This window comes from Corythoichthys intestinalis, chromosome 18, assembly GCF_030265065.1.
Source record: "Corythoichthys intestinalis isolate RoL2023-P3 chromosome 18, ASM3026506v1, whole genome shotgun sequence".
Lineage (NCBI taxonomy): Eukaryota > Metazoa > Chordata > Actinopteri > Syngnathiformes > Syngnathidae > Corythoichthys > Corythoichthys intestinalis.
The window spans coordinates 10,700,228-10,723,500 of record NC_080412.1 but is presented as its reverse complement, the minus strand read 5'-3'; the positions used below and the strand labels follow the sequence as shown (position 1 = coordinate 10,723,500).

Genomic DNA, 23,273 nt, shown 5'->3' with positions numbered 1-23,273 from the left:
AGGGCGGCAAAACTCCATAAAACACAATTAACAAGCAGTTCACTGTACTGTCATTTAAATCTGTCTGAGCGGGGGGAGTGCGTTAATTGTGTCAAATATTTTAACGTGATTAATTTAAAAAATTAATTAACGCCTGTTAACGCGATAATTTTGACAGCCTTAGTATTTTTTTTTTGTTACTGTCGCATTTTCTCCGATATGTTAGACGATAAATAATCGATCCAAAGCAAGAAAAATTGGAAAAAAAAAAACGTTTCTAAGGGTAAATATATGACTAAGAAAATCTCGACCACTCCTTGATGTCTGCGATTTCTGCTTCGCGACCCTTGTTATATTAGCATGTTTCACCCATAAAATCCCCCCAAAATTCAGCTGTGGCCATTCACAGCTGTGTCTTGACACTCGGTGATGACTACATGCTACATGGAGTTTTTGGGTTGAAACAAGGTAAGTACGCGACAATATCTAGTTAAAGTCTTGGCGTCTTTAATGCTGCTCTTTCATGCTCTCACCTCCAGATAGGGTTTCGCTGTTTAAATTTTTTTTTTAAATGCCCTCCTGTTCAAAATTTTTCTTCCCTCAGAAAATTGAGATTTTAAGCTTTCCAATGATGCATCACACATGCATATTGGACAATTTTGAAATTTGACCAAATTGGGGGTGTCACTGTGGAGCTTCAAGTCACCTGAGTGTTTTCTGCCATATATTTGTTCATTTATTATTGATTCTTTTTTAAATTAATTTTGATATGAATAAATAAATGTATGCAAACAAAAATGTTAATTAAAGAAAATACAATTAAAATAAATAAAAAAAGAAGTACACTCTAGTCAGTGTTACCGTAATTTCCCGAATATAACGCGCACTTTTTTCCCCCAAAATCAACTTGTAAACTCATGGTGCACATTATAAACGGGTACATGGATGGAGACAGAAATATATTATATATATATATATATATTACATATATATATAAACCGATTTTTTTCTCATTGACACGGCCACGTTGTGTTGAAGAAACGTATGCGGCGACCCGTTGCCGACCATTACGGTACGTGACGTCACCATTTTGTTTCGGTAATACTTCACTCTAATCGGCCGAATGATTTCGTCTGTGTTAAATTCTGCTTTTTTCACTCTTCATAAAGCACAGAATTTAGTTTCTTGAACTCATTTGAGTCGACGTTTATTGCAGCGCCGCAATTCGGACCATAACAAATTTAAGGACACACACTTCCTGTGTCCGTCAACTATATCGGTCCCTCGTGAAACTCAAACCCAAATTACAATAGTTCCTTTGGTTACTGTCGTGTTGACAGTGATGAGCTCTCACGGATTTCCGACTTACGCTCTGACTTTCATTTTACCGTATCAATCCATGGAAGAAACATTTATTCATCATGAGGAAACGAGCAAGTTATACACCAGCCTTTAAAAGAAAAGTCACATCCGTTTTGTTTTCTCCTAGATTCTGGTAAGTTGGAGAAATTGTCAAATCATATTATTACCGTAAATATTGTCAGTTTAAGGTAATGTTTTGAACTACCAATGTGCTATGCTTGTGCTGTGTTTCACCAGTCAGTAAAATGACATCTCTGTATCTGTACACGAGCTCTGTTTTCTTGTATTCTTCTATTTATTGGTGCTAAAATTAGGGTGCGCGTTATAAACGGGTACAATAATTTTCCCTAGATTTTACAAGTAAATTTGGGGTGCACATTATACACGGGTGCGCCTTATATTCGGGAAATTACGGTATTAATCCATGGCGTTAGAGTATAATGGCGTTACTAACAGCGTTATTTTTGTCAGTAGTGAGTAATCTAATTAATTACTTTTCCCATCGTTACTGAGGATGTGAAGGCGTGCGTTACTACAATTTGGTTGAATAACGAGATGTCTGAGTTACATGGAGAGAGCAGAACTGGAGAGGGGAGGAAGGGAAGGGGGTTGTGACGCCATTGCAAACGCGATGCTAGGTGGCTCAGAGCCTTAGCATAGCATTCGCATTCTCGTTAGCATTAGCATTTAGCGTGCCGAACGTCATCTTAACCTCTTGGGCAACTTTTTTTTTTTTTTTCACATACAGTTAGTGGCGTTCAGGTGGGTACAATTAATTCAAAATAATGGACTGTTTTCCTGTTGAGTATGCGTTATCATCACCAAGTGGGCGTTGTCCTTTTAGATCCTTTAATATAATGGTAAATGGTGTTATAATAATTTGTTTTTGGCTTTTTATTACCAAAAATACTCATTTGTCCTAAACTTATCTTGACTGACGTATCCATAAAACTTGTGTGATTTTTTTTTTTTTTTTTTTTTTTAAAATCAAAACAACTACAACAAAGATAGGAGTGGCAAGAGATTTAGAGCCTAATCTGCATATTGAAAAATATATCTACATATATATAAGGGGTGTGACGGTACACACAAATGTTCAGTACGGGGGTCACGGTTGGGTGCGGGTTCAGTATAACAGGAAAAACAAAAATGATTTTTTTTTCTCTCAGCATTTGAAAGTTAAAGTTTGTATACCATTACACTCTTGTATAGGTGAATTTTTTTTTAAATATGTAAAATGTGCAACCTTTTTTGGGGGGGTGGGATGAAAGAGGCAGTTCAATTCAATCAGTTAATATCAACGTATTTGATGTAAAATACGTTACAGAATGGATCACGCAATAACATGTAGAACTTGTAATGTCAGTTACTTTACCGAGTATCAACCGGTAATTAAGTCTTACATTGTGGTAATAGAGTTACTAACTCAATTGCTTTTTGGGACAATGTAATTTGTAACTGTAACTAATGACTTTTTAAAGTAAGATTAACAACACTTGTTATAGCCCCCTAATAACACTCTAAAGTTGTTGTTTTTCAATAGAATTAACTCATTGACTGCCATTTACAAGAATAAATGTCCAATTAATATAAACTGGGAGGAGTGGCTGTGAATGCTCATCTTTCAATCTTTCAGTGTCAGTGACGGTCCTGGACGTCCAATCCATTTTGACTGGGAGGGGAAAATGAACGAATGTTCTTGTGCCATCAATGGCACTGAAAGTTTAGTCAGGGTTTTTTTTTTTTTTTTAAAGACCATATCGCCCAGCCCTAGATGCATTTAACAATTACTTCAAACCATTCACTACCATTGACAGCAATGGACATCCAATCCATTTGAACTTCCAGTCAAAATGCATTGTACATCTATCAGATTCACAGCCAGCCCTCTCAGTTCAACTGGATTTGACCGCAAAGCCTTAAGGCTCAAAACTGTCTCATACAGTAAATAGATAAAAAACAAGGTATTACTTCCTCAGGGAGTGTTGTCGGAAAGTAACAAACGCTGACTGTTCTTTCAAGATAAAGTTGGACGAGGGCTATGAAACATGTCAAAAAAGATGTTAAAAGGGGGAAAAAAAGTGTAATAAGGTATCTTTTTTTCTCTGCACTCCTTTGCAATCTCTTTCACTTTCTGCTCCGACGGGCGCTCACTCAGACCTCCCCCGTAATAATCTCGGCCTCACTTCCAGCTTACTTTGCGCCTCGCTGACTTTGTAATGTTAAGGTACATAACGGAGGCGCGCATCGTTACACATAACTGCAGGGGATCAGAAAACATCTTTTACTTTAAAAAGCAACTTCATATGTCTGCTCACCGCACTGCGTACAGTAATAAGGCTCAATATGGGGCTTTTACAAATGTTTTTCCATTGAAGACAGGTTAAAAGGTATATCTTTTAACTCTTGAGATTATCACTAGTAGATGTCCAATCAATTTGAAGTAGGAGGTGGGCCGTTCATTCGCTGCCACCCCTCCCACTTCAAATGGATTTGACATCTATAGGTGTCAATGAGAGTCAATGAGTTAAGAAAGGTATTACATGGAAGATAATGCAAATCGAGGACTTTGATTCCTCTTGGAGGTTGTTTACGTGCTTTGGTTCGTAAGTGTTGCTGTTCTGGTTAGTCACAGAGTTCAAATGGGTACACTTATTTAAGAATTGATTGAAGAAGATTATATCATTAATTGATGGAAAGATTTGTACTACATCCAGTGTTGTTTTCATCAGCATGACGATAATGATGATTATGAGCTAAAAACGTGTCTTGGAAGACTGAAACATAGCGAGATGGATGCCAGTTTTCGTCTGACGAGACGAGAACGATATGGTAATTCGTCATAGTTTCCATCATAAGTTTACAGTGTGTGACGTTTTCTTATTGTATGTGTAGTTAGCACGCATCGTAGCAGTGTTTGGTCGTGTCACTAATGTGGCGTGCTGCCCCCCCCACCCCCGCCCGACACTCCAGGCGCTTTTTGTGAAATGTTGCTTTAGCCTTAAAATGTCTGAACTGAGTGATCATCACACACTAAATGTAACTTGTAGCCATAGGTTGATAGAGTAGGAAAAAACAGGTAAAAGAAGCATTACTTCCAAATAATATTAATCAAGTACAATAAAAAAGTATTTGGTGAAAAGAATACTTAAGTAGGCGGCACGGTGGCTGAGTGGTTAGCACGTCTGCCTCACAGCTCTAAGATCAAGGGTTCAATCCCGGGCTTCGGCCTTCCTGTTTGGAGTTTGTATGTTCTCCCCGTGCCTGTGTGGGTTTCCTCCGGGAACTCCGGTTTCCTCCCACATCCCAAAAACATGCATGGTAGGCTGATTGAACACTCTAAATTGTCCGTAGGTATGAGTGTGTGCGTGAATGGTTGTATGTCTCCTTGTGCCCTGTAATTGGCTGGCAACCAGTTCAGGGTGTCCCCTGCCTACTGCCTTTAGTTAGCTGGGATAGGCTTCAGCACCTCCGCTACCCTCGTGAGGAAAAAGCGGCATGGAAAATTAATGAATGAATACTTAAGTAATGAGTAACTTTGTGAGTAACTGCTTACAAATTTGTTTGATTTTTTTTTTTTTTTTAACTTTTTTTTGTTTGTTTTTTTTTCTCAGCACAAGGTTATCTATATGAACTGTTGTTACAATGATACTGTACAATAACCCATTACACAACCACATTAAGCCAAAGAAATTACAAAAAATAAATAAAATCATTGAATTCCAGCAAGAGAAAAAAATGACAGCAATGAAGCATTATTCGTCCAAGGAGCATGAGTGCCCTCTAGTGGAGACAATAGTTCCTAGTTTGAATAGTGCATACTGTAGTTCTGTCATGGTTACTGCAGTGGTACCTCTACATACGAAGTTAATTCGTTGCATGACCTTGTTTGTAAGTTCTAAATGGTCATATGTCGAGCAGGATTTTCCCATAAGAATACATTATAATTCCATTAATTCATTCCACAGCCCAAAAACCTACACTAAATCCTTAATAAATACTGCTGTTACAATTACAAATAGCAATTACAAAGAGCAAAACAAATAAATTATGAAAAAAAAACATGGAAAATGAATGAATGAATTAATTAATTAATAATAATAATAATAATGATAATACATGTAATAATGTAACGAATCGGGTTCTAATGTGGCGGACTTTTTTTGCCGCGGGGCTGATGTGACAGTGAGCAAGAGTTTACTTTCTGTTTTGATGCTGGCGTCCGCTGCTGTTGCACAAGTTGATGGAATAAATGATTAGAAACCTGACGAAGCTGGTGATTTATTTGGTGATGTTACCACAATAAGAATTGTCACCTTAACGCATAAAGACTGGCGAACGGAGGATGACCACCGGCCGAGATCGACATCTCACGGCCCTATTGTTCATGGATGCACACACCATGTTTATATTTTGCTCTCATTTACATCTTCATTTCAATGGTAAGCGTCACCTTTTCTGTTTTTTTCTCCACCTGCACTAACCTTTTTGGATCCAGTGTTGATTTCTCTCACAAGAAAATCAGCCGCGCTCCAACCTTCTGGCTAGAGGTGCACGATAATTAACTCCAATAACATTATATATTATTGGGCCTATTAATAATATTTTGGGGACGGTGTCAGATTGGGACGTAAGCGTTTGTATCCACTTCTGTTTTGCCAGTATGCAAAGTTTTGTTAGTGTTCTACAGGCTGTATTTTTCTTTCAATGAGTTATAAACCTTGCTATGGCAATTAGCAAATGTTTGCATTTTACAGTGTTATTTTTACAAGTTCTTGAGAGGCCTTTAGGTTATTGATAGGCTTGCTGTTCTATAATTGCCAGGTTAAGAAAGTTGTTTCATGGACCAAGACGACAAAAGTCTTCTCTCCTGTTGCACCAAATGTGTTATCTGCTGACAAAGCACAATACATGTTGGGTTTATGTTTGTTTTAGATCAGTTCTCATTGTTCAGGGGTACACATCGTCAATGATATTGAGTGATTGATTGTGATTGACTCAAAATATATTTATTTGAAAAAATTAATATGGGCACTTTTTTTAAGTCAAAACTGTGTTTGTCTTTGTTTTGTTCAATATAATAATATTCATGTCATCATGAAAATTCTGGTTTGGTCAAAGGCAAATCTATCCTGAATCAACCAATGGTATTTTTGACCTACAGGTGGTCAAAAACTCATGTAAATATACATTGAAAAATGATATATATTTTATCGTTATCGTATCGGTATTGGCCTTGAGAAGCAAGAAGTTATCGATATCGGTATTTAAAAAAAAAAAAGGATATTGTGCACCCCTACCTCCGGCAAAGCAAAGAAACTGCGGCGCTGTCAAAATAGTCGTATTTCGAGCATGTCGTCAGATGTAGAAACAAATGACGAGTCAAATTTTGTGTCGGATGTCGAGAAGATCGTGTGTCGAAGCGATCGTATGTCGAGGTACCACTGTATTATGAAATTAAAAAGGTCATACCTCCGGTTTTCCGTTGTCAATCGGTGCCAAATAAAGACTAGTAAAGAGGTTAAAATCTGCACTTTCAAGTCATGTTGAGGGCAGCGCTCAATGTCAAATACTTCATTTTTTACGGTGCTTTAAAGACACCAGGTGATTGAACAGGCTGGCGTGATCATAGAAAAGCAAGCTTACGTCTGATTGGTATATTGTAGTCATGTGATTATTGTTGCGACGTCTCATTCGTGAAATTGGTAAAGCTACTCTTGGCATCGCTGGGGGAAAAAAAGGAATAAATATGTAGAATAAATAGGAAAAATGTTGCGGCTCCTGTGTAGCCCAAAGTAGCAGAGTAAGAGTAGCGTTTTTTTCTTCACAAATCTACTCAAGTAAAAGTAAAAAGTATGGTTTAGTAAAACTACTCTTACAAGTACATTTTTCTCAAAAAGTTACTTAAGTAAATGTAACGGCGTACATGTAACGCGTTATGAGCCACCTCTGCTTGTAGCGTTAGTATAGCGTTAGCATTTAGTGTGGAGAGTGTTGTATTAAACTCTTGGAAAACTTTTTACATACAGTTTGTGTTTAATTTAAAATAATGTACTGTTTTCCTGCTGAGTGTGTATTATTATTATTATTATCGTCATGAAGATGGTGATGTCCTTGTACACGCTACAATTATGTGCTTGTCTCTCAATGGTTATTTGAAATATTTGGAAAGTTTTTGTTTATGTATTGATCCATGGACTGAAACATTTGAAGTTTACAGACGAAAAAATTTTGAGTAATTGTCGACTGAAACTAGACGAAGTTTTCGTTGAGTAAAATTAGATGAACACATTTTGAAAAGACTAAAATATGATTAAGAGTAATAAGTGTTTTCGTCCAAAAGACTAAGACGAAAAATAAAAGGGCTGCCAAAAACAACACTGACTGAGTCTTATATTTTTTTACATTTATATTCTTCAGGTTGTCCATAAAGTATGTGTACATGGTAAAAAAAAAAAAAAAAAAAAAGAAAAAGAAAAAAAAAAAACCTTGAACCAAAACAAGTTTATTCAGTTAATTAAATTAATTAAATAATATTTTCAACGAATGATTTATTGTAATTTATTGTTTTGCTTGTTGTTATTGAAGGGAATAGTTACATTTCTCGCTCACACCATATTACTGTTTTCGTTACTCTAACACACGTAATATAATTAATCAGGGAATAGTATCATTTCTCATATTTACTGTAGGACTGTACTACTATAACACACCTAATATAAAATAAATAGCACACCATAGTTTAATGAAAAGAAGCAGAATAGATACACAAAGCCATCTTATCACAGAAACCCAACGTGTGCGTCATGAGCAAGATTGATGCACTAACTCTTACAATCAGTTCTCCCGGCCACTCCAAGGACAAAGAGCAGGGCGCTCTGTCCTAAAACATGTAGCGTCTCGCCCAGCCAGGATAACAAAGTTGATAGCGGGCGCTTGGGACGTCAAGACCAGCGACGGTCGCTGTGGCAACCACGTCCCATCCACGCACGAACCTAACCACCCAAAACCGGCCAAAGAGCGATTATCCCAAGACAACACCCTCGGCCCGGCCCACTCCACTTCAGACTTAAAAAAGACTAAACACTGAGATAACAAACGTTGTTCGCTGCTCGGAAACTTTTTCTATGTAGCATTGTTTTGGATCCAGAACTGCCTTGTTTTTGACCATTGTCGACGAATAAATTGTCAACCTGTTTTCGGTGAGCCTTCTTCAAACTTTTGGAACATGGAGTCAGTACAAAGGGTTAACGCAAGAGGTGACCGCGCGGAATATCGGCCCTCGAAGCGGTAAGCAGCGGAGCACCATTTCCGTTCTGCTGTCGGCGTTTCCGTGCGGCATGGCCGGGGGGTGGGCAAATTCCTTCATTATGTACATTATTTTTACAATATTTTTAGTAATTTAGGGTATAGGTGGTTTTTACTACTCTTATTGTTTTTTATTTGTTTAAAATTATATTTTGAGCCCTTTTATTTTATTTGTTTTTTTTATTTTATATGCTTTTTCACGTTTCAATTTTTTAGTTGATTTTCATTTAGTTTTGTTGATTTTTTTGTTGTTGTGTTTTTTAGTTTTCTAAATAATTTTATTCATTTAAATTTGCTTTTTTTTTTTTTTTTTTTTTAGCAGTATTTTTATTTTATAAATACTTGTACTCTACTATCATTTGTGTGTGTTATGTATACTTTTATAGGTATTTGAAGAACAGTTTTGAGGAAAATTCGTTGTACTCCTAATTTCCTCTTTCACTCTTTTAAAAAATATTTGATTTGATGTTCAAACACTATCTGAATACATATAATTAGAATAAACTGTAGTGGATCAGATTAGCACCAAATGTTACTTACTCTAACCGCACGGTTCATAGTGCACAACGAGGGTGGGCATGTAGAGCATGCAGACGAGAGCCAAAAGGACTTGTATGTGTGTGTCCATTGATTGTTCTCCTCTGACTGGCCAGTCAATACTAATTACCCTAGTTAAAGGTCAGCGCAGGCCTCCAGTGGACACCGAAGACCCGCACAAGACGAGAGGAACCGATTACCGTCCCGGCCAGGCTTGATTTTATTAAGCGTCCCGACGATGATTGTTATCGCTTCACCGACACGAAGCTCTCTACCGGTGGCTGGTTTTACGTGAGCAGAGGAACCTATAAATAACACCAGGCTAGCCATGCATTATTGTATTTTTTGTTGTTGTGGTGGTGGTGGTTTGTTTGATGGCTGTGTGCTGAGCCGCCGCTGCGACAAAGTTCCCCCGAGGGGATAATAAAGTTCTCCTTGACCTTGCGCAAGTGTCAAAATGAGAGCAGCGCTAAGTGTACATTTTATAAGTGTGTATTGCTGGACCTGTGAAGGCCTTTCAATGGTGGGGAGAACTTGATTTTATCATAAAGATTGTACTGTAGTGCACTGGATATTGTGGGTATTGCATATGTACTATGCTGGTAATCGTATTGCGTGTCATTTCGTATTGCTTCCTATCGGATTGTATCATTGTTTTGTGCGTATCGTGCATCATGTTGTATCGTATCAAATCAACCCTGAGACAGTCCCACAACAGCAAAATCCTTTCACATAGTGAAAAGATGTTGGTAGGCGTTTCGGAGGGAGACGTTTGAATATTCGCACATAACAAAGACAGACAATGAATTGTGATTTGTTCAGAGCGAGAGCTGACGGAAAAGAAAATGAACTCTGATAGTGCACGTTTCTGCACACTCAACTTTCATGCAAATGCGGAATGTGCAGACATGCGTGGCATTTTGAACGACCAGGCAATGAGAAGGTTCGGGATTTCTTTTAATCCAGGTGTGCCGACACAGGTCATGTAACGCAAATGCCGACATCGTATATGCGGCGTGACTTGAAAGCCATGATCAGTACTGCTGCCATTTTGTCCTATTAAGTCATCGACTGCCATTGACGGCGATAGACGTTTGTTCAATCCTGTAGCAGAACAAATGTGAACAGGGCCCAGGTGCGATGAGCATAAACGGACCCCCCCCCCCCCCCCCCCCCCAAGTGGACCGTCCAACGGGGGGGGGGGGGGTGCTAATGGTCAATTATAACAACCCTCAAGACGATCGTCCGGTGTGGGTGTGGGTGTTTTGTGTTGTGGGGGGGCAAGTGGAAATCTTTTTGCGTGCCCCTCAAGACAACCAGCCAAGCGGCTACCTACAGTGGGGCAAATAAAGATTTAGTCAACCACTAATTGTGCAAGTTCTCCGCTTGAAAATATTAGAGAGTCCTGTAATTGTCAATATGGGTAAACCTGAACCATGAGAGACAGAATGTGGAAAAAAAACTAGAAAATCACGTTGCTTGATTTTTAAAGAATTTATTTGCAAATCATGGTGAAAAATAAGTATTTGGTCAATACCAGAAGTTCATCTCAATACTTTCTAATGTACCCTTTGTTGGTAATAATGGAGACCAAACGTTTTCTGTAACTCTTCACAAGCTTTTCACATTGGTATTTTGGCACATTGCTCCATGCAGATCTCCTCTAGAGAGGTGATGTTTTGCGGCTGTCGTTGGGCAACACGGACTTTCAACTCCCTCCACAGATTTTCTATGGGGTTGAGATCTGGAGACTGGCTAGGCCACTCTAGGACCTTGAAATGCTTCTTAGGAAGCCACTCCTTTGTTGCCCTGGCTGTGTGTTTGGGATCATTATCATGCTGAAAGACCCAGCCACGTATCATCTTCAGTGCCCTTGCTGATGGAAGGAGATTTTCACTTAAAATCTCTCGATACATTGCCCCATTCATTCTTTCCTTTACACAGATCGGTCATCCTGGTCCCAGTGCAAAAAAACAGCCCCAAAGCATGATGTTTCCACCCCCATGCTTCACGGTGGGTATGGTGCAACTGAGTATTCTTTCTCCTCCAAACACGAGAACCTGTGTTTCTACCAAAAAGTTCTATTTTGGTTTCATCTGACCATAACACATTCTCCCAGTCCTCTTCTGGATTATCCAAATGCTCACCAGCGAACCGCAGATGAGCCTGGACGTGTACTGGCTTCAGCAACAGGACACGTCTGGCCGTGCAGGATTTCACTCCCTGGCGCCGCATTGTGTTACTGATAGTAGCCTTTGTTACTGACCCCCAGATCGAGAGCGATTATCAGTAGTCTTGTATGTCTTCCATTTTCTAATAATTGATCTCACAGTTGATTTCTTTACACCAAGCGAAGAGTGAAGAGTTACAGAAAACGTTTGGCCTCCGTTATTGCCAACAAAGGGTACATAACTAAGTATTGAGATGAACTTTTGGTATTGACCAAATACTTATTTTCCACCATGATTTGCAAATAAATTATTTAAAAATGAAACAATGTTATTGCCAACAAAGGGTACATAACTAAGTATTGAGATGAACTTTTGGTATTGACCAAATACTTATTTTCCATCATGATTTGCAAATAAATTATTTAAAAAGGTTTACCTATGTTGACAATTACAGGCCTCTCCAATCTTTTCAAGTAGGAGAACTTGCACAATTGGTGGTTGACTAAATACTTATTTGCCCTATTGTACTGTATACATTCAACATATGGTACATAAGTACTGTATTTGTTTATTATAACAATAAATCAACAAGATGGCATTAATATTAACATTCTGTTAAAGCGATCCATGGATAGAAAGACTAGTTCTTAAAAGATAAATGTTAGTACAAGTTATACAAATTTTATATTAAAACCCCTCTTAATGTTTTCGTTTGAATAAAATTTGTAAAATTTTCAATCAAAAAATAAACTAGTAGCTCGCCATTGTTGATGTCAATAATTACACAATGCTCATGTTGCTGAAACCCATAAAATCAGTCACACCCAAGCACCAGCAGAGGGCAAAAAAACACCAAAAAAATACAAGTAACAAGTGGACGTTACACTGTGCTGTCATTTTAATTTGTTTGAGCGGGGCATGTGCGTTAAATACGTCAAATATTTTAACGTGATTAATTTGAAAAATTAATTACCGCCCGTTAACGCGATAATTTTGACAGTCCTACTTTTTTTTTACAATAATAGAGATATAAGTAACATACATTAACAAAACAATAAGTACAAATAACATACATTATGGAAAGTGAAATGGAATATATTTTGAAGACAAAACAAACACTTTTTTTTTTTTTTTAATTCTAACGAAATAAATAAGTAGCCTTATTTGAGTCCCATGTTTTGCATCCAACTCTCTTGGGGAGAAAGAACGTGCATTTAATAAACAAATCAGAGATAACTATCCTTGCTCATCATGTGTCAGTATGTCTGCCAATTGAACGAACAGCAGAGTCCATGTTTTTTTTTTTTTTTTTTTGCTGCCTGCGACGCGACTTGTCAGAGGCAGGGAGAGAGACCGAGCGAACTACGTCGAAGAAATAAATGAATAATAAATATCGGTGGAAATGGATGACATTACACAAGCTCTTAATTAGGCTTGTTGTTTACACTTGTGTATCTAAATCTGACGATAGTAGATTCTTACTGGAGATGCGTGTGTGGCAGCGGGGCAGGTTTTTTTTGTTTTTTTTTAGCATTGTTTGGACAGTTGCTGTCATATTTGCGGGATTAAAGCTGCGTTCCGGGCGGTTCCGCCTAATAAACTCAAAGCGGAACTCCGTTCCGGCTCGGTCCGGTCCGCTTTCACCCCTGGTCATGACCATTCCATTTATTTAGCAACTGGGGACAAATACTTGGATAACAAGAATGTCCCGTAAAAATATTGAGTAGAGAGACTGAAACAATAACATTTTGCGGCTCTCTTCGTTGCATTTTCCTCGTTCTGAATAATTCCCCCTCAGTGGGCTGAATTGTCAATCAGATTAAACCGTGACCCTGCCGATGTCATCCTCCTGTTGGGGACGCTAAACGGCAAATTAAAAGAATAATTTCTCGTCATCTGCGCTTTGCCAAATTGTTGTATATAGTCGACTCGTCTCAAAATATGATTCTAATTCACATAATAGTGCTATTTAAGACTTTTTTAATCCTGTCGTATGCACTTTAACCTATCAACTAATTCGTGAAAAATGGAGACCTGATCCCCGTTCAATAATCCGTCCAGTGTTGTAAGCAAACCTACGGCCTTGGTATCACTAGTAGAAGTCCAATACATTTGAAGTGGGAGGGTTGGCAGCGAATGAACAAACGCACCCTCCCAGTTCAAATGGATTGGACGTCAAATAGTGACAAACTTATAGCAGTTTTTCTGTATAAAATGTCTCAATACTTTTGTGCGCCTCTCATAAATCAAGTTATCATGCAGCCGCTGATGTTGCGTATCGCACAGCTGCTGAATTGCAAAACACAACACGACTTTAATAAGCAACCAATTACAAATAAATGGAAACATCCTGCGCCAGGCACATGACTCGTATCGCATAATTGAGTTTGGTGCGTCAAACCTGTGTCTTCGTCGATGGTGAAGGCGCCCAGCCCGCTGCCGCCTCGGATGGAGTACTTCAAGGCGCCGTCCCTCCCCCTGTCGTCGTCCTTGGCGTCCACCCCCAACACGCTGGTGCCCGCCCGTGAGTTCTCCTTCACTGAGCCTCTCACGGCAAAGTCGGCAAAGTAGGGGGCGTACAAATTCTCATTGACGTCCACCACCTGGAACCAAGTTAACTGAATGTTCACATTTCAAATCACGCATCTTGTCAGTTCTTTGCCGATACTCATAGGCTGCCATTGACGGTACTAGATGTCAATCCATTTTGGCGAGAGGACACTCTCTATCATCCAATAGTGTTGTATGATTTTTTAACTTACTGCGTGCCATGGACAGGGATAAAGGTCAAATTCAATTAACCCTTTGATACCTGAATTTACATATAGCAAATCTATGTCAAAAAGCATTGGAGTAATACATAAGTACATAATGATAATTAAAAAGAAAAAAATGAAAATTAATATTAAAAATCCAACTAAAAATTGTATATTCTAAATTAGAATAAAAAAATATATAATTTTGAAAAAAAAACATATTGGAAAAAAATTCATAAAAAAATACTTGCTACTTCACGCCCTCAGCCCGTCAAAGATTTTTTTTTTTCCCAATTAAAATAAATAAATAAATACAGATGTGCTGTCTCGATTGATCATGTAGTCTCACTCTCCCTTCTGCCGCATTTCTTTGTCAGGCAATGCACTGGAGTTGCTTACTAAAGTTAACGATGATTGACAGACGTTAAGGTTTCATCTTGCTAGTGATGCTTGGAAGCCGAAACTTCAAAGCACCGCATGCGTCAATCATCGTTAAACTTGTTTAACAGTTGCTTTGCCAACTCATTGTGTGCAAGTGAGCAGCTTGAGCGGATTTGATTGGACTCACTCAATTAAGAATTTAATGAAGTAATAAAGACAAGCATTTTTCTACTTCTTGTTTAAAAATAATTTGGTGGGAAAGTAATATGTTTAAAACCATCACAATTATTACATCTGAAGTGATTAAAAGTTTTATTTTATTACTAGTTTTATATATACAGCGGAAAACACTCTGTATGACTTGAAAATTATCGCATTAACGGGCGGTAATTTTTTTTTTTAATTAATCACGTTAAAATACTTGACGCAATTAACACACATGCCCCGCTCAAACAGATTAAAATGACAGCAGTGTAATGTCCGCCTGTTACTTGCTTTTTGGTGTTTGGCGCCCTCTGCTGGCGCTTGGGTAAAAATGATTTTATGGGCTTCAGGACAATGAGTGAGCATGGTGTAATTATTGACATCAACAATGGCGAGCTACTAGTTTATCTTTTGATTGAAAATGTTACAAATTTTAATAAAACGAAAACATTAAGAGGGGTTTTAATATAAAATTTCTATAACTTGTACTAACATTTATCTTTTAAGAACTACAAGTCTTTCTATCCATGGATCGCTTTAAGAGAATGTTAATAATGTTAATGCCATCTTGTTGATTTATTGTCTTAATAAACAAATACAGTACTTATGTACCGTATGTTGAATGTATATATCCGTCTTGTGTCGTATCGTTCCGTTCCAACAATAATTTACGGAAAAATATGGCAGGTTTTATAGATGGTTTGAATTGTGATTAATTACGATTAATTAATTTTTAAGCTGTAATTAACTCGATTAAAAATTTTAATCATTTGACAACCCTAATATATATATATATATATGTGTGTATATATACATACATACATACATATATATATATATATATATATATATATATATATATATATTTTTATATACAGTTTTTTAATTATACTTTGGGGCGAAAAAAAAGTGAAAAAACATGTCTTATATGTTTCTCTTTCCAATGCTAAATCCGTATAGATACATTGAACACACACGCACACACAGAAAAAAAATATGGGGGGGGTTTAGCGAAACTTAGCGGTTTTCAGTTATTGCGGCGGGCTCTGGTCCCCATCGACCGTGAAAAATGAAGGAGTACTGTAAAAAATTTTATAAAATGAAATAAAAAGGATATTATTAATAAATTCCTTCTTTTTCATTATTTCAAATGTATTTTATTTTAAATATTCCCATTAATATTTGTTCTTTTTCTTTTTTTTACTTTAGGATTTACTTTTTTTTCTTCAATTGGATTTTATATTTAGTATTTATTTTACAAAAGTATTTTTGTGTTCTTACATATTCCTCCAATACTGAATGTAAATCCAGGACTGGCTGTGAATGCACATTTCTCAGTGCCTTTGACGGCGCTTGACGTCCAATTCATTTTGACTATTGCCAATGGCAGCCAATGAGTTCATTTCTTAAAATGTTTATAGGTGTTGCGTACCTCCACCTCCACATAGGTCAGGCTGCTGAGGGTGGGTGTTCCTCGGTCCTCGGCAAGCAAAGTTAGATTATAGAATGGCTGCGTCTCAAAGTCGAGTTCCTTCCTGATCCGCAATACGCCACTAGCAGCATCCATCTGCCACACGCACACGCACACACACATAAGTCATTAAAAGCAGCATTTAAATATGTAGGACATATGTAGGGCGAATAATCCATTTTCTATCCTGCTTATCCTGTTTAGAGTTTCAGGGAGCTGGGATAAATGCTCCCTGACTTCGGATGAATCAGAAATTGACATTACAAACAGATAAAGAGTAAGTAAGATTGCAAACCTCAAAAGCACTGTTGAAGTCATTGAGTAGCGAGAACCGGACTTGTCCACCGGGCCCAAGGTCCGAGTCCCTGGCCTGCACCCACGTAATGACAGCCCCAGGTGGGAGGTCCTCCAGCACCCGAGCACTATAAGAGCTCGGGATGAAGGACGGGGCGCAATCATTGACATCTTCCACAATTATGTTCAACGTGGTCACTGACGATCTCCTGTTGCCTCTTTCGGCCTTGTCTTTGGCCTCGATCCTCAGCGTGAAAGCTGGAACGATCTCTCGGTCTAGTTGCGCGGCCACGAATATGCTACCGGTCTCGCTGTCGATGCCGAACTGAGGGACGGCCGTCAGCAAAAGGTAGGACAACTGCGCGTTCTGCCCGGCGTCTTTGTCAAAGGCAGACACGGTGACCACCTGCGTACCCAGTGGGGTGTTTTCAGCGACCAAAGCGGTGAAGGCGTCCTGGGTAAACTGTGGGTCATTGTCGTTGGCGTCCTCCACGATAACGGTCAAGATCCTCCAGTTGGACATCTGAGGAACACCTTGGTCGTAGACGGTGATGTTAAGAAAGTAACGGTCAGTCCGCTCTCGATCCAGCGGCCGCAGGATGGTCAGCAAGCCGCTCTCCATGCCCACGGTTAAACAGTTTTCTTTGCTGCTGTCAGATACGGAAAACAGAAGGCGACCATTAAACCCAGTGTCGCTGTCCCTTGCCCTCACCTGGAAGACACTGGCTCCGGGTGGAAGGTCTTCCCGGACCAGAATACTTGTGGGCAAAGCTTCGAACTGCGGCGCTTGTTTGTTTACAGAGAAGACATCTGGAATCCTGTCATCTTGTCTCACTCGAGCCATTGCCGAGGCCTTCGAGAGCATTTTCTCCGCCATCAACTGGGCCACCTGGGTGTCCTTGCAGCTAAGCCCCCGGGGCGGTACTGAACCTCTCACGACAGATATATTCACAAACATGGGCTCGGACGACATCTCCCCATCTGTGGCGATGACTTTCAAGTTGAACATCCCGCTTTTTAAATTGGCCCCCACTAATGATCTCTTCAGCGACAAGGCACCAGACTCTGGGTTTATACTTAAGTAGTTCATCTCGTTGCCGGAGACCACCTCATATTTGACCATTCCGAGTTCATCCATGTCCACGGCCGATAGTGTGACAATGGTCTGGCCAACGGGGAAATCCCGGCCAATCATCCCTCTGCAGGAGACTCTCTCGAAGATAGGCGGGTTGTCATTTATATTTATCAAACGGACCGTTACATTGACCTCACTCTCCCTTCTGTAGGGTGAACCCCAGTCCGAGGCTCGGACGACGAATGTGTAAACTTCCTCTGACGACTCAAAGTCCAGGTCTCGCGTGATCATAAGCTCCCCCGTGTCTTGATCCACGGTAAAAGGAAGCGACGGCTCGCTGATAATTGTATGCGTGATATAGCCGTTCTCTCCTTTGTCTTCATCCACCGCTGACACAATGAGAACGACAGTGCCGACGGCCAAGCTTTCATTGATGGAAACGACATAAAACGGCCGGCTGAACACTGGAGAGTTGTCATTAGCATCCTCCACGGTGATCCGGACCTTTGCTCTCAGCCGGCTGACAGCCTCTAACACTTCCATCTCCATGAAAATCTGTGATATCCTTGTCAGCAGCCTTGAGGTCATAATAACGCCGGTCGACGGATTGATATCAAAGTACATTAGTTCTGAGAAGCTGCAAAAGCTGTAATTGACACTCGCGGGAGCTGGGAAGATTCTCAGCACCTCCACAACAGTGCCCGGGGGAGCAATTTCACTCAGCACCACTTCATAAACGTCTTTCTCGAAACTCCCCAGTGTCGGTTTGGGCTTCGTGACCAACAGCTGAAGCGATTGAGTATTAGAGAATTTAGGAGGGATGCCCCTGTCTTTAGCCTGGAAGGTTAAGTTACAACCATAGGGATATTTGTCCCAGTCGACCTGCTCTGACGCTCTGACCCAATACTCATTTGCAGCGAGTGGCGACCGATCAATTGCAAACTGTTCAAGTGGGTCACCGTCAATGATGGACACCGACTCTATGTACCCACCCACCCCCTCATCTTTATCCTCCACCATCACTTTGGCAAAGACTGGGTTTTGCTCGCTCCACGATGGGATGATGGCAACCGCCCTGAGGACAGGCGCAAACTCATTTCTTTGCGTCACGCTCACCACCAACCGGGCCGTGCTGCTGATGTCATTGCTACCGTAGAGCTTCATCCCTCTGTCCACTACCTGCACCTCAAGCTCAAAGCGGTCCTCGCTCTTGCTGGGCCGGCCGGTCAGTGTGACCACGCCGCTCGTCGGGTGCATGGCGAAGAGGTCCTCTTTGCTCTTAAAGAAGTAGTAAAACTCACCGTTGGAGCCGACGTCGGCATCTGTGGCCGTCACTTGGCCGATGCTGGCGCCCAGGGGAGTGCTTTCGGACACCAAAAATGAATAGCTGGTCGGGGAGAAGAGAGGACGGAGGTCGTTAGTGTCCAGAATGTTGATGTAGACAGTGGCCAGTGCCTCCAGGCCTCCTTGGGCAGACGCCTTCACCGTCAGAGTATAATTGTCTTGCACTTCCCGGTTCAGCATGGCACCGGTGTTGGTTCGTATGCGGAGGAAGCAGAAATCCCCCAACGGAAAGTCCTCCGCCTGGAAAATTCCATCGGCGTTGCCAGACTCGATAGAGAACTTGACATCAAACGATCGACCCAGGACGATGCCCATTTTGACCCGGCTTCCGACATAGGTCCTGGCAGCAGAGTTCTCAAAGATGGAAGCGTTGTAAGCGGGCTGGGTGAAAAGCAGCAGGCCTTGGCCGGCCCTCGCCTCAGGCAGTAATTGGCCACGCAATGTCGGGAAGGGGAAGGTGAGCAGAAAGCAAATACGGCGGAAAAGAAATGGAAGGCGCATCATAATTCCTTTCAGATTGGGCTTCATGCTTGTTACATCACCCAGTCGTCCTGCAAGAAAAAAAGCACGGCAGAAGAATAAACATCTCTTTTACTGGCTGAGATTCTCACTGCTTGTTAAAATTTTGATAGAAAACCGTGGAAACAAAGATATTTCAGGCGTCTTCCCTAATATTAAAGGGATGTGACCGCATATTCAAGTCTGCACTACGGCATGTTTTCACAGCCCAAAGGCAAGAGAGAGCCATTTCTTGAAGCAAGCCATACAAGAGCAGTAGTGCTATTTCTTACACAACGTCTAATATTGAAAGAGACATATTAGCGAAATTGGCTTTTTAATTGCTTGTATACAAATAGTTGGCTCTCTGGAGGGCCTGCACCATCTAGTGTGAAATAAAACATTTAAGTAAGTCTGGTGTTTGCTGCCTATTTCCCAGAATATCTAAGAGCAAAATCTAATAAATGTAAAATCGTTCAGTGCCATTGACGTAGATAGAAAGCCAATCTGTTTAAACTAGGCGGGGCAGGCGTAGTGTAATTAACCCTTTAACACCTAAGCCTATTTTGGCCGAATTTGCATGCATTTGATGTTGCCTTTATATTTCAAAGAAAAAATTGTTCACAATGGCCAAGTTGGGTCCCTTTTTTAAGGACACCTTGAACTTCATGTCCAAACTGTTGTTTTCTTCACTGACCAATTATAATCCACATTTTGGACCCAAAAAGACAAAAAAAATCCCAAAATATTTTTTCTAAATTTGTAATGTTGATGTCCCATTGACAACCAAACATGCTCGACCAACCGTTTTGAAGCTTGATAATATTTATTCAACTTGTTAGGATAAACATTCAATAGAAAAAAATAAGATAGAATAGTTTTATGTTTGACAATTCAACACGAACAGCAAGTATGGTCATAGGCGTTTTTGGCCTTTACACATACTATGGTCAAAACAGGTTATATACAGTGCAAAATAGTGAGAAAAAAAATATATATCATTTAACACAAAAAGGGTTTGGAGGATATCTCTTTGTGAAGTTAGGTATTATACCCATCACCTTATCTAAAGTATATACGTACATGCAATCAAGCTTTTCGAACACTCATCTTTATAAAAATTGAAAAGATTATAGTGAAGAAAAAATATATATAACATTGAAAAAAAGTATTTTCAAAAATATTGACAAGTAGTTCAGTTCAATTTAAATTTTTCTGGCATACGACCCAATAAAGTTTTTTTTTTTTTTTCTCCCTCAATAAAGCTTCTGCATGAACAGGTCACGGAGCTGCGTCACACACAACGTCACACAGCCTACTCTTTAGCGCGCTGCTGTCACTTCTACTCGCCGAGACGCCGACTCATCCCAGGAAAACAACGACAAATACGGCTCATCTTCTTCCTTGAGTTAATGAAATAATGCATTAGCTTATGCTAAATTTAGTTTTAGATTCATTCTGCACGTTTCAAAGTCGCTCGCTCAATCGAACCGGTGCACAACAACACCGGCCGTTGCTTGCTTCGCATGCCTCCTTTTCCTTAGGTGGCGCTTCACTCGGAAATTTATTAAAAATGTCCACATTCAGTTCGTCCTTCTTGACATCACAACTGTCTTGGGATCTGTAGTTTTTTTGTGCTGCTTTCGGTTTTGAAAAAGGACAAGAAATGATGGAAATATGGAGATAGATACGTGGTCCATGCAGCGTTTTAATGCATATTTATGAGTGCAATAAAACTATAAAACTCAAATGACATTATCTCCCGTTTTTCTTGGTCGACTGACTTCAAATAAAAACTGGTGTGGACATCAACTTCCACACGTTCAAATGAGACCAACCAGCGACACGTGGGTGACGTAATTACAGCGTGACGAAGCTTCAAAGACGGCATGCGTAAACGCGTCGCTGCCGACACGTTCGGTGTTAAAGGGTTAAGCAACTTGGTGATTAAGTAGAACTTCACAAGTGAAAATGATAATTGCTTTTGCATACATGCTTTTTTCTTCACAGCTCGTTAACTCATCAGCTTCCACTGACGGCGATAGACGTCCAATCCATTTTGACGCAAATTGGATTGGATGTCTAGCACCATCAATGGCACGAGCATTCACTGCCAATCGTCCCAGTTTAAATTACTTGGACGTCAATATACGTCTACAAGTGGCAAATGAATATAAATTCACAGCGGAATTATGAGCCATATGATTGAATGTCCGTAATCATTAAAAGTGCAATGAAAAAGTTAATTATTTTTACTGACGGCGGCAACACTTCATACACCACACTTCATAAACTTAGTTAACTCATTGGCTGCCATGATAGTGATAGACGCCCAGTCCATTTGAGCTGGCCTGACGGAGAATGATCCCAGTTCAGATAGAAGGGAACTCCCTTGGGGATATGGATTTTCCCCTAAAAAATGCGAGATTTTTACTTAATTTTAACTCATTGGCTGCAATTGACAGCACTAGACGTCCAGTTTATTTGAATTGGTTGGCCCTTCAGCCCTCCCACTTCAAATGGATTGGATGTCTGCTAGTGACAAACTATTTTAAGGTCAATATTTCTGCACAAGTCTAAGTAGAATGGGGGGCAAAAAAAGTTAAAAGGCATTATACACAATCCATATTGATCAAACTGCAAATGGCAGCTAAGGGCGTGCAAAATTTTTTAAAAAGGCAAGAAGAAGGTTGTATTGTATATACACTGCAGCCTAATTAAGCATCTGCACTGACAAATTTCAGGTTCTCCTACCTGTTTTGCGGAATCACTCAAAAAGTGCATCCTTTCTCATCCTCGTTCTTCAAAGTCTTCAAAAGCACTCAGACGAGCACGTTGCATCCCGCCAAGAGGCACTCGTCGAGGGAGCCGCAGCCATCCGTCGTCAAAGTACACGCCAATTGTCCCAGTTTTCACGCACCTGCGCCCTGCCGAGCGTGACACAAAATGGACGTTAAAACAACCCGGGTGCTCCCTTTACCCTGCGGGGGTTCCAGTTGGAGACAAAAAGACGACTGGGAGGGGGAATTAAAAGGAAAAGGCTTTGCTCAAGTTTTTTTCGAGGGGCTCCGGCCAGAAGCATCAGTTGCCGCCGCTTTGGGACCGCAGATGGATGGGAGGGTGGGTGACAAGCAATGGGCGAGCGAGCAAGAGAGAGAGGGAAGATGCGCCGATATTTGCCGAAATAATCCGGAAAAGGCCGAAAGTGACTTTTCATGCAAGAAAATAGACAATTGGTATCACAACTCTTTCCGCCCAAAAATATTACAAAAATAACTGTCTAAAATGTAAACGTATTTTCGAAATCTTACAAATAAATTTTACTTTCTATTCATAGTGCAAAACTAGAAAAAAAAAACAAAAAAAAAAAAAACAACAACAACAACAACAACAACAGAGGACATACGCTTCCCCATCGCAGGGGAATCTAACCACAATTTCATTTACTTTGAGCCCCCCAATAGGTTGCCGACGGAACTGCAAGTGGCCAAACTAAACAACTATGAAAATGTAGTTTTTAACACATTGCACCGTCATTGACTTCCTTTATTTGATTTCATTTTAAAATACAAAAATTTTAGTAAAAATTAAACAAATATCATTGTAATTGAAACCTGTCACCCACATATATGGACATCCATTTACTGTACTGCAAGCCGGTTGACAGGAGAGGGCAACCGGGTATGTTGTCCCGGGCCTCAGGACCATAGGAGCCCCTGAATGACCCTTAATTTATTTTACTTTACATTCACATATCTATATTACATATTTATAAATTAATACATATTTATTTTTTTACTTTAAATCATTGTCAGATTAAACTTTATGTTCCACTCGATATGTACTTAAAAACCTTAACATATTAAATATTTCAAATATAATTTGTTTTCCTT

The 23,273-nt window shown here is 39.9% G+C and overlaps 1 protein-coding gene across 2 annotated transcripts in view; it reads right to left on the bottom strand.

The window, feature by feature from the left end:
- Positions 1 to 22,475, bottom strand: part of LOC130906486 (protocadherin Fat 3) — a 136,507-nt gene extending 114,032 nt beyond the window's left edge. Inside the window, exons 1-4 of one of the 2 annotated variants that reach the window (XM_057820875.1) lie at positions 22,135 to 22,475; positions 16,465 to 19,433; positions 16,131 to 16,265; positions 13,759 to 13,975 (exon numbers count right to left, since the gene is read on the bottom strand). In XM_057820875.1, coding sequence (XP_057676858.1) covers positions 13,759 to 13,975; positions 16,131 to 16,265; positions 16,465 to 19,410 — 3,298 coding nt within the window. In that variant the 5' untranslated portion in view covers positions 19,411 to 19,433; positions 22,135 to 22,475. The remainder of the gene's footprint in view (positions 1 to 13,758; positions 13,976 to 16,130; positions 16,266 to 16,464; positions 19,434 to 22,134) is intronic. The other variant, XM_057820877.1, reaches the window with a different exon arrangement.
- Between the last annotated feature and the right edge of the window lie 798 nt (positions 22,476 to 23,273).